The sequence below is a fragment of the Silene latifolia genome, chromosome 5 (genome assembly GCF_048544455.1).
Source record: "Silene latifolia isolate original U9 population chromosome 5, ASM4854445v1, whole genome shotgun sequence".
In the NCBI taxonomy this organism is placed as follows: Eukaryota; Viridiplantae; Streptophyta; class Magnoliopsida; order Caryophyllales; family Caryophyllaceae; genus Silene; species Silene latifolia.
Genome location: NC_133530.1, coordinates 661,813 through 674,361, shown reverse-complemented (window position 1 = coordinate 674,361; position 12,549 = coordinate 661,813). Strand labels below are relative to the sequence as shown.

The window sequence follows — 12,549 nt, the reverse complement described above, 5'->3', positions numbered from 1 at the left end:
GGGTATAGTAAAGATACATGGCTAAATTCAATGTAAAGCAATTTTATTTTAATAGTAGTATGTTGGTAGATTTAGGTCAAAGTCAGAGGGCTTTTTCCTGGATATATGGCGACCTGATCTTTGATAATGAAATGAAAACGACGACTACATGTTTCACACCGTGGCTGTTACTTTCCACTCTTTTTACAAATCACACTAGAATCTCTCCGTATTCATTCATGGAAAGGGAGATTGAGACCTACTAAGAAACATCCTTTTTACATACTTTCAAATAATATCACATTATTCTACACTTCATTCAAACTCTAATATACTCGTAACTATTATCATTGAATTATTTACCATAATTATCATGAATAATTATAATTAAATTACCGTAATAATATTAATTCATACTCCCTCCTATTCCAGATAATCGTCCCATTGTCCATTTCCGTCTATTCACAATAATGTCCCATTGTCCATTATTGGTAAGTGTTGTGTGGTCCAAATTCAATTTCATTTCCGTCTATTCACATAACTGTCCCATTGTCCGTTTTGTGTGATCTAAACTCACTTTCTTAATTCTTGTGTCATTTTCATAATGGGACGGTTATCTGGAATAGGAGGGAGTATTATTCTACACTTTATTTAAACCGGGATAATAAAGAGAGTATATTAGAATAGCATGCATTAGGAATAATATTATTATTTCATATCTTACGAGTAGTATATTTCTTAAACGGTAGCTAGCCGTGGACTCGTGGAATAATAGTGTGACTTAGATCATGAAACTTAGCATCGAGTCTAGTATTTATGTGTCAGTTGAGGTTGAAACGAAATCGAACCAATGCATGTACTGGAAGAAAAATCTCATCCTGATCCAATTTTTGAATACTCATATCTGATCCATTATTTTGAGCTTATTTCCAAATTCACTAGGAGTATAAAATATTCTTCTATACCTAAATAAAATTTGTGTTCTTTTTTATCAACTGATGCGAGTATGACCTTATTTTTATTCATTTACAAGTTCGATAAATTCTTAGATGTATTCGAAGTATATATGACCCTATTTTTCTCAATTTCACTCATGGTTTAGAGTAATTAATAATCTGTGAAAAAAACAATGATTCTTGAAAAAAAGTTGAGAAGGAAATACGATGATGATGTGATCAATCAAGAATTCAAGTCCACCTTTTGTTTTAAGAACTTTTCCACAAGTAAACATCTAAAAGTCTTGGTAAAGATTGGAGTAAAGAAAGCGACAAGTGGACATATTAAATGCGCTTACCCCTAACTATTAATCAAACTTTCCATCAACTTTAGGATCAAACAATCTATCAAATTACAACATTTAACCACTTTATTTGGAAAATGAATCCTCTCCATTTCCTTTCTTTCCATTTCCTATCACAATTTCTTTAAATAATAGTTTTCCTTTTCACCTTCATTTTTCTTTATTTTTATGCGTAAATTTAGAACCGTTAGTTGTTATCCAAATGCGATCCGGACTATTAATAGAAACTTGTCTTTCCATTTTTTTTTTAGAAAATGAACTCCTTTATTTGCCTCCCTAATCAAGTATTAGGGGTCCGCAAAAAAAGAAAAAAAACTATCTTGCCTCCTAAAAATTGCAAAGAAAAAATAAGACAAATAACACGAAATTTGGATGTACAAACATGTGATATTGACTTTGAGTATCGCATCTAACATCCAATTAACTTTTTTTTTTTTTTTTTCTATTGATCTTATTAGCGAGAATGTAATCCTAAAACTTAATAACAACGGGATGACAGAATAGAGGAGTGGTAATAATAGGAGTATGATTAGTGAGATCAAGAGGCAGCAATTTTCTGAAAAGGGACCAACCTATTATCAGCTAATCTAGACTTATAAGCAGAGGTTTTATACTCAAACCAAGTAAACTCTTTATACAAGCTTGTCTCATCATCTCCTCCTGTTAATGATGGTAGTGGCCTTATTCTTTCACTCATCGGTGGTCCTCCAAAATATATCATTGATATTCTTGATTTCAATTTGTTTGTTATTACTCTATGCCTTACGCTTTTGAACCTTCCATTCGTCATTACCTGCACCCAATTTCGTATCCTCATATTTGTTAGCTACCCATAATATAAAATATAATGTTGAGAAAAAATTATATCGACTTATACAAAAACGGGTTTGGATCAGTTTTATAGGATCCAATACATTTATCTCATCTTTGATTTACAAAGCGTCTTGTTTGTGATCTACTGACTATCTCTGGTCAAACACTTATAGATACAAAAACCTTTTTGTTGAATTGTACCTTACCCTCTAGGCCTTATATATAGGTAAAATAAAAAGGGTAGGGTATAGTGAAATCTTATCTGTTAAATAATTAGTTGCATAAGTGTGATACGACTCTATAACTTTTCTTTGTCATTGACTTTGTATGGATCTTATTACATGGATACATACATGCATGCAATAAAGAATGAAGACGTAGGCCCATTACTTTCTAAACTCAACTAGATTGGTGATAGGACATATCAACATGAAATCATGAATGAAGACTAAAAACTCAATTAAATTTTTATACGAATTATTTTAATCCTAAGAATGAAAAGCATTTATGAGCCAATTGGTCATTTCCTTCCTAAGCATAAAAGCATTGATCTGTTTGTTGTCTTATCTGATCTATTTATTTGACTCGTTTCTTATTTAAGAAATTAAAAACAAGAATAAGTGTTTACGAAAACGGAAGGAAATGAGAGGGGAAGGCGAAAGGAAAAGAAGCTACCTGCAAGGAGTCACCAACATTGAAGAAGAAAGAGTTTTGATCAGGAGGGACAGGAAGCCAATTACCATCTTGAAGAAAGATTTCAAGACCACAAGTGTTGTTTGATCGAAGGACTGATATGATTTGAGGGTCTGTATGTTCCCCAAACCCAATCATATTATTATTATTATTATTATTATTCTTGAATTCAAGCTGATCTGATGGACATGGTGGATAATGATTTAGCCTGAATACTGAATCACTCTTTTCATCCTTTAATAACTTGCTGAATACTTGTGTTGGTTGTATTCTTAGTCCATCTGCTATTAATTCCAACACCTCACATGCCATTCTCCTTACTTCCTGCACATAATCCTCTACTGCACACCTACCAGTAGTAGTACCACACACACACACATTTTCGCACTAACATCATACATCTCTCCATCTTATCTATATAGTATATATGCATAATGCCTATAAATTTGGGGTCTGATCCCATATATGCATCCTATCCTTAATTGAATTAATACTTATCTATTTACGCCATCACATAACATGACATCCATTAAATATTTAAATAGCTGTCTCATGTGCCACATTTTCTTCTTGTTATAACTCGAAAACATCTTTAGATTGTTTGTTACATGACATGTCGATATTAAAATAGGAATCTTGACGACTAAATTGACAACTCCTTTCACCAATGCCTAAACTTTAACAAGTATGGACCCGAGAGTTACGGAGTACATAATATAATAGTAAATGACAATGTGGGACTAAAACATTATCTTAGGTTGCCAATTTGGAATCAATTTTATTCTTCTTTTTTTTTTTTTTTAAACGCATGTTTTTACGACCTACCTTACTTACTAGTTGCTTCCTACTAGGTCGGTACTTGGTAGAGTATAGACCGACATACTTCATTGCATGTTCATTATTAATATCACCCGATTTGCAGTATAATTACCTCTAATAATGATTTCTAAAATCGAAATCCAAGATTCGTCAATATTTAGTATTATGTTGCTTTCAGAATATGATGATGATAAAACAACGTACGGAGTGCATAATTATTATTATTATTATGGTCGGTGTACTTTATATGGTCTTATTTGAGAATTTGTACGTTGAGAGTGAGACGTGCAAATAAAAACCGGTCTTAAAAAAAAAAAAAAAAAAAAAAAGTAAAAGGGTACCTGAATTCCATGGGATTGTCAGAAAAGATGGAGGGTAAATTGTGATGATGAAGATCAAGTTGAGGAGTAATATTCATAAGAAGATATTCAATCCAACCAACATCTCCATTATTACCAATCTTCTTATGACCATAACCATAAGGATTAGGAGGACCAGCTAGTTGCTTATCAGATAATGGCAAAGAGAAGAACTTAGTAGCCTCCCTCTCCAATCTACTAATGAACTCAGTCGGAACCCCGTGGTTTATAACCTTAAAGAAGCCAAACTCCTCACAAGCCTTGACAATGAGGGCTTTCGAGTCGGGTTTTGACAGGTCTATTAATGGGATTTTAATAGAGGGTAACATTTTGTTGATGGGTGTTTTAGGAGGAAGGGATAATTGTTCAATGACGGGTTTAGATAAAGTCACCATGATGGTGGTATTTATTTATAAGAAGAATGAATAGAAGATTAGTCGGTTGAAGAGGCAAACCAACAGAGGAGCTGAGAACAGAGAGGTAGATACTAGCTAGTTAGAAAGATAGAGAAGAAGAGTTGGAGGGGAATTATGAATTCTCTGCTAATTTATAGGCAAGCTTATCATAGGTCCACATATGACATGCCACCTTCTATTTATTGCCACCAATCCTATTTACATTTAACTATGCCTCCAATCCTCTCTTCTTTTCTTACTAGTTGTTGCACCGCGCCCTATCGGGCGCGGTGCCCCAATTTGGCAAAACAGTATGACCCTATATTTAGGAATTTTTAGATGAGGAAATAAGTGTCGCTTTGAATGTTTTTGAATTCACGGTGGTTTAATTATAGGGTTACACGGTGGTTTAGTTATAGGGTAAGTAACGTGAAAACACATCGTAAATGTTCGAGCTACAAGGTGGAATTAAATTGCCAGCAGTCACTACTAACCCGCCAAGCTGGTTGTTAGGCTGGCCCATGCTAATATCGTTGCTTGCTATTAAACTGCCCAAAAGTAATTGTTAACCTGTTGGGTTTGGCAAGTAGAAATGACTATATAGTTAACAAAATGACGAGATAATTTGGTATCATCGTACCATAAGATGGTTACCGTGCCTTCCATCACATTAAATGCAGTAATAAAATGTTGCCTAGTTTAGAAAACACAAAATCCAAAAGCAAACAAAGTTTGTTTGTCTACCAAACCCCAGGTTGTAATTGAGCTCAGTAGAGTCCCTTTTGTATTGATCTGAACATGGCCTAAACGGAGCATTTGCAATTTCTTAGATAGTTAGACTCCATTGTACACCAATGCTTCCTTGTGACCCTCGATCTGGTCTCCCAATAGGCGCCACACATTATTCCGCCCCTGTATTGGAGTTCTTTAAAGTAACTTCCAGCCACCACTCCACCGCCGACTCCGTTGTCTCCCGAATCAACCTTCGATTACCAAACAAAGAAAAATTGGTGTTAGTGGTAATAATCAACTATACCGACGCAGCTCTAATCAAAGCAAACCCGTCCTACTAAAACTTGTGTGGGTGTGAATGTGTCGTACGTGAGTATGTGAGGCGAGACACATCTTCTACGAAGACAATTTATGTACACCTACACCAAAAGCATATAAAATCGTGGTTTCTACAATTTACGATGCTACTTCGTACCCTCCCAATATATTCATGCTCATCTAAGTTGGACTGCCCAATAGATAAACATTAGGGAAGATCATTCTAAAACATGGTGAGGCCAATTACGGTATAATGTACCTTAAAGGGCTAATGGTTGCATATAACCAGCAAAATGACCAAACTATGGCAATTAAAAAACATAGCAACCAAACTACGACAATTCCCAAGTCCACTGGCCTACACCAAATAGCCTAAAAGTAAATAAATAATCCGCAAGTTTAAACCCAAATAGAGCCAACTAATTGCTGAACAAAAAGTGATCAGATCATAAACTTCTTAAAATTCTAAGTTGACAGCTTCAATTATCAGTAACATAACAAATTATCGATAAGGTAAATTTTCAAAAGGCTAAGCAGCAAACCTGTATTTATTTTTGGCTCGAGGAAGTTTCCATTTGTTCCTGACTTTGCGCATCCGCAACTCATTGCCTAGTAAAATTGCACATATTAGGGTTTACCATTCATATGTGACAAAATGCCAATTGTAAAACACAAACCTCTAGAAGTAAGAACTTGTAATTCAATTTGCAAACCCCCCAAAAAAACTAATGATCAAAATAAAGAGCATAAAAAATACAGGAATCAACAGGGCACCACAACAAACGAAGGTTCACATTAATGGTTAAAATCTGTGACACACAGACACGCCAATTTGTCAAAACGGTGTGCGCTAATATTTAGGAGTTACAGGCGCATTGCTAATAACGTATCTGGAACGGTGGGCTAACCATAGAAGTGGCCAACGTTTTGTGCACCCTACCGGTTTGACACTTGCCTTGGCATAAACATAATACACCCTAGAAACTCGTTCAAATTTGCTTTGTTTATCTCTTTTTTTTTTTGTTTGGATTTTCGCAGCGCATGTTTATGTGCACCTGTGTGGTGAGAAACGTCATCTGAAGTGTTACATGAGGTATAAAGAAACATTGCCATAGGCGGCAGTTACGAAGCATACCCGTAGCTAATTAGTTAATTTTCAGATGATCTCAGCCAGCCTTAGGGCATCGTATGAAACAATGTTTTTGACGCAATTGTTTTCAACACCCGGAGGCCCTGTTGCTCTGATCACTGTAACTGCTCCGCTTTGCGTGCCCTCGAAATTGCAACGTATAGCTGGCCATGTGAAAAACACGGGCGTGGGAGGTATACAACAACTTGGCTTAGAGTTTGTCCTTGGCATTTGTTAATTGTCATTGCAAAACTAAGCTTTAAAGGGAATTGGGTCCTCTGAAACTGGAACGGGTAGGACGCTGATGGAGCCGGGCGAAGTTTGATGCGTGGGATAAAAACATGCTCTCCTCTGTGGTGGCCAGTTGTAATTACACATTCAACCGAGTTCGGGTAGAATCTTTTGCAAATGAGACGCGTGCCATTGCAAAGGCCATATGACGGTTGGATGTTCCGCAACAAAATCACTGGGCAGTTTTCCTTTAGAATCAGATCGTGGGGACTCATACCTCCCGGGCAGAGCTTGTTTATAAATTCAGCAGGGTAAACATTACAGTGGTCGTCGAGCATTGAATCGTAACTTTTGTAGCTAATAGGCTTCCCAGGGAACTTTTCTATTAAGATATTGTTTATAGCATCAACATCATCATTCAGTGGAGTTAGTATTGCTCTGGTTGTGAATATGTCGGAACTAAACTCCTGCATATCAAGTTCCGGAAATACTATTGATGTGAGATCCGTAATAGGATTCGGGCTAACATCTTCGGGCTTTCTGACTATCCCTTGCGGTAGCTGTATGTATTCGCTTTCTTTAGTTTGTAGAGCTCCATTCCCAAGTGAAAGCAAGAAAGAGGCGAATGCTGGATCAGCTTTTGCTCGGAGGTTTTCGGTTAGCCTAAATTTGATAAACTTAGGCCAGAGTGTTGAGCTGACCAAGCTAGCTTCAACGATTTCCCGTTGTGACTTACCTAGTACAACTGGAAGTATCTGCCGGAAATCACCTCCAAAAACCACAACCTTACCTCCGAAAAGCAAATCTGGCTGGCACAAGTCTCGTAGCAAAAGGTCAAGGGATTCTACGTTTTGCTTGCGTGCCATTGAAGCCTCGTCCCATATGATCAAGCTAGTAGCCTGTATTAAAGTTGCAAGACTACTTTGCTTGGGCACGTCACAAGCGAGGGACGCATCGGAGTCGAGAGCAATTTTGAAACGGGAGTGAGTCGTCCGCCCTGAAGGTATGTTAGAAGCAGCGATTCCCGATGTAGCCGTTGGTAAGACAATTTTCCCCATTAAGCGTAATTCAGCATACAGAGCATTGTACAAGAAAGTCTTACCAGTCCCACCCGGACCATCTACAAAAAAGGCTCCGGGTTTCCCCTTTTGCACATGCTCCATTATTGTGTCAAACGCTGCTCGTTGGCCTACATTCAGCATAGGAAGGCATGCTCGCATTAAATCTGGTATAGGCGTGTCAAGTGCATCAATAATATCTCGAGTACGTCTGAGTTCGTCATCATTGCACGTGTCTAAGTGGTCCAGGCCAAAGAACTTTAATGATTTGCCCATCGACTCTAAATATTGTTCAACTGAACGTGCCGTCAGTTGCTTCACTTTTTGGGGTTCGTTCGGATATTTGTGGCGGTAATCTTCTGACAGCTCATCATAGTGCTTTACCCATAACAAGGTTGGGTCCCTTGGTTGTGCAAAAATTAGGAGTGTTGAAAATAGTCGTCGAAGCGCAACTGGCATCTGCACCTGACACGCTTCAGCGAGGCACAACTCAGCAGCGTCGTCATGTTCAAGGAGACCGTGCTTTAAAGCTGCTTCTTGGAACGTCGCACACTTGTACCCGTTAACCGTAAGTAGTGAGTCGAATGAGGTAGGGCCGCGTATATGTAATAGTAGCAGTCTCAAGAAATATCGTTCTCCTTCAGCAGGGGCCACGAAGACAATCCTACCAATGACAGTAATCTTTCTTATACGCTTAATCCATTGTTTTAGTCCCGTGTCCCAACGATAATGTTCGGTAAATTCACCATATAGTAGTTTTGGACAATCTTTCTGGGCACTTTCCCTGAAAAACTCGGTAAGAGGCGTCCGCGTTCTCTTGTCATTGGCTAAAACACTGGCAAGGTTCTCATTTGGCCTAAGGCAAAGCGTTTGCATATTTGGCAGGTGTACTTGAAGTGGCATGACAGGGGGTTGGATCTCAAAAAGGTCAAACCCGAAGATTCTCCACGCCGCTTCGCATGGGGACACCCATCGGCCTGACTGAAATTGTTGTATCTCATCAACTGATCGTGTTTCGACGCCATCCACGACGCTGAACGAAATCTTGTCATGGCCCTTGTATACATATTTATATAGGTACTTAACAGCATGCATTGTTGAGCATACCTCGACATTCAAATGACAATCAAAGAGGGATAATAGGTAGGGGTTATAGGGTATGACCCATCTGTTGTCCAATGTAGCCTTACGAATGACTGCTGTTTCGCCCATGTCCCGCCTCATGTAAACAGGATAGCCTGCACAGTTATTTGTTGTTTCAGTTGCAAAGGCTTTGGGATACTCGTACTTGCAACTCCCTAGAGTTTTTTTGTGCTTCATGCATTGACAATCTGGATTCAGTTGACCACAGGGGCCATGCATCATATGCTTGAGCACCGAGCTGCGCAGCGAAATGTTGCTAGCTGATGGAATTTCGGCAGACACAAATTTGTCAAAATCGGCAGGGCATTTGAGCTTGTCTCCCGGCTTAAGTATTATGAGGAAATGGGCATGAGGGAGCCCTCTCTTTTGGAATTCAACAGAATACACAAAAGCAGCAACTTCTCCAAAGACTTGTTTGTCCACAATTTGTTTTTTTAATGCTAAGAGTTTTGCCCGAAAAACCCTAGCAACTAAGTCCGGCCGGTTTTGTGCTTCTTCCCCTGGTGCTAACTCTTTTTTAATTTCAGGCCAGTTTGCATTGCACGTCATGGTCACAAAGAGGTCAGGTTTCCCGTATCTTTGTACAAGGGCCATTGCATTAAGGTAACGTCTCTTCATGTCCCGAGGGCCACCTAAAAATGTAGGTGGCAGAATCATTCTCTTTCCAATGTTTGCTGCAAAACCTCGCAAAGATCCACAAAGGTCGAGTATACCTTGGTACAACTCGGCCCTTATTGTTTCTTGGTTGTGTCTGAAATAATCGAGCCTTGTATTTTCAACCTTAACATACATGTCCACTATGTATTGTTGAAAGCAGCGGCCAGCTCTTAAAAGCATATTACCAGGGCGGTTCTGTAATTTATAGCTGTAGTAGCGTCTGCAAGATACAACTTTTTCTCTATTCCCGCGACTCTGCACCATACCTATTATATGATGTAAGTTTATGAAGTCAGTGGCGTGTCAAAGGCATGTTCGAAAAGGGTCTATTTTTAACAAATGAAGTAAGTTAGATAGTGACAGCATACATACGGCTTGATTCATCCTCTAAGAGGCTCTCAACTGTGTATGTGGGATCTAAGATTGGCATTTCAGACGCTACGGTAGCTGAAGGAAGATCGTCCCTTTTTTTCTTTTTTAGACCCTGTACCCATCCACATTCCCCACATGGGAAGAGTAATGGATACTGTAAAGGGTCGTAACAGCCGTAGTAATGCATGATTCTGTGTGAATCATTGGCCTTACCAGTAACAGATATGTGTGGGGTACTGGACAGACTGGAAGACGAGCTTTCAGTCCATATAACAGCGACCTCGTCGGAGGTAGGTGCATTGTACACACGTTGGTCCAGGACTGTGTCTCTGTTTATCAATATTTGGGTATTTTCATTTAGAGGAATGTCTTTCAAGGAACGGAAAAACCTAGCGTATGGATTGGTTTGGGTAATTTGCATTAGAATATCAATTACATCGTGCCTTAATTCTGGGAAACAACCAGTTCGATTTAATGCTTCGTGTTGGCCATCATAAAAATAGAGTTGCAAGTATTTTGGTGTGCTATCATTGGGAAGCAAGCTAGGAACGTGATGATAGATTTGGCCATGAAGTTTAAAGACGAAAATACCGTTGTGAGTATGAGCATCGAAATCTCCACCGATAGAGCTAAAAGCAAATATGTTGTTGTAGGCCCGTGCATATGTACGGAAATGAACTGCATCTTCCTCGGGAGAAGTGTACAGCCTAACCAATGCGGGGGGGTATTCATTTGTAGGCAGCTGAATTTCCCCATCACCACAGCAAAATAGGGGTGATTCATATGCAAACTTCTTGGCTAGGCACTTCTGGCATTGTGGAGCCAAAGGCGAAATGAGTTGTTTCTTGGGCGGAGGTTGATCTTTGTGCACCGCAGTATTCTGCATAGCTCATGTACGTAAGCGTTGCACTCCCAGATGATGGCCTTTGAAATATTATAGAATGCAGGTATAATTAATAACTTACTTTGTTGTTGTGTAGTCAGTCGCCTTGCCCTCTTTCTAACCTGAACCGGGGCAGGTGGAGCAGAAGTGCTGCTGCACATGTAGACGTAGCACCTCAACAACATGATTGTAGCATTAGAAGCCAGTGTTAAAGGTGTTGGTCTTACCTCTGTTCGCCAAGGTTAATTCGTGTTCGGCCGGGCCTGGTCCGCTTCCCTTGTCTAACCTGGGGCGAAGACGGGTAATAAGGAAAGTCATCTGATTCACCAGAGGCGTCCATCGAAGAAATGGGCAGTTGTAGTTGCGTTTTTTTTTTCGGTCAGCTACAAGCAACCCGACCTCGTTTACTGCAATTGTTGTTATGAACAACTTATGGAGTGCTGGACCTGAACAACAATCAGTGACCGTTTAGATGTCTACTGAAGAAGTGCGGATGTATAGTTTAGGACATCTTAACATGCATATGGTACAACTATCATTGCACGCAAGCATATAACTGTTTTTAGAACGGTATTTCCCTAGAATAGGGCTCCGGTTTTGGTTCTCATTTCTAGTTTTGTATAATGTGTTAGACCTGCCACATTACGTGTCGTTTGCGAAAATAACCCGTTTACCTCAAACTATTTTCCAAACTGAACACCTCATAGCCTTAATTATCAAGCTGACCATTTAAGCTATAAAAGTTGCCAAGAAGCTTGAACTAAATAATGTATTTTGAAATTCCATAATTAAAAAATTACCTCAAAATAATAAAAATATATAAAAATATATAAATTGGAGAATGGTAATATTTTAAAATTAATTTCAGAAAGTTAAGAATATTATCCATAGGCCTACCGCCTATGAAATTACTTTCGAGTGAAGGAATATGTTACAGTTTCAAAGAAAAAAAAACTATGTAACTTTCATGAGTTATCCTACACTTTATATATATATGAACCAAAAATCCTGGAACTCTCCTTCAAACATTAATGTATAGTTTATTTTTCGTTTTTAATAATGAAGATTTCGTAGATATTAGAAGATTATAAAAGTTGTTTTCTTTAATTGAACTTACTTAAACTTCCACCTATTTTTTTTTCATAAAAATTGTTTGATAATTTTTAATTTTGATGCTATGGTTAGTTTAATCAAATATTCATATATTGGAAGTTATCATGGTCATTTTGGTAAATATAATGAACATATGGTCATTTTGTTAAATTTTTACCGCTAAACGGCTGTAATGGCAAAAGGCATGTTTCAATGCTACGGTTAGCTTACCTGCAGAAAGTTTAGAAACAATTTTCAAACTAAAAGTATGTTGAAACTAAAAGTACAGAGGCCATGCATTATCTATCACAAACACTTAAAAGTTTGGAAACCCGGTAAACCTCCCCTTTTTTTTTCTCAACTCTGTATGTTATCTATCACAAACATAGGTGGTTGTTATTTTCCTCTTCTTATAGATTAGTGTCGAATACATTGTGGTTAAGGGACCGTTCTTAATGTAAGATAGTTTAACACTTTAACAAAAGTGTCGTAAAAATAATGGAACGTGGGCACAAATATTAACAGATACGAATGGCAGCGCAAATCTGAGGTGATACTTGTTGGCTCTATATGAAA

General features: G+C 38.2%; 2 protein-coding genes across 2 annotated transcripts; both read right to left on the bottom strand.

Moving 5' to 3' along the window:
* Positions 1-1,790: 1,790 nt before the first annotated feature.
* LOC141656270 (gibberellin 2-beta-dioxygenase 1-like) lies at positions 1,791-4,546 on the bottom strand. The gene is made up of 3 exons (XM_074463096.1): positions 3,946-4,546; positions 2,768-3,134; positions 1,791-2,072 (listed from the first exon to the last, which is right to left on the bottom strand). Exons 1-3 carry the CDS (start codon positions 4,356-4,358, stop codon positions 1,818-1,820), a joined length of 1,035 nt encoding a protein of 344 aa, XP_074319197.1. The 5' UTR covers positions 4,359-4,546; the 3' UTR covers positions 1,791-1,817.
* Positions 4,547-6,653: 2,107 nt separating this feature from the next.
* Positions 6,654-9,890, bottom strand: LOC141657922 (uncharacterized). Its single transcript, XM_074465315.1, has one exon. The coding sequence runs from the start codon at positions 9,888-9,890 to the stop codon at positions 6,654-6,656; it is 3,237 nt and encodes a 1,078-aa protein (XP_074321416.1).
* Between the last annotated feature and the right edge of the window lie 2,659 nt (positions 9,891-12,549).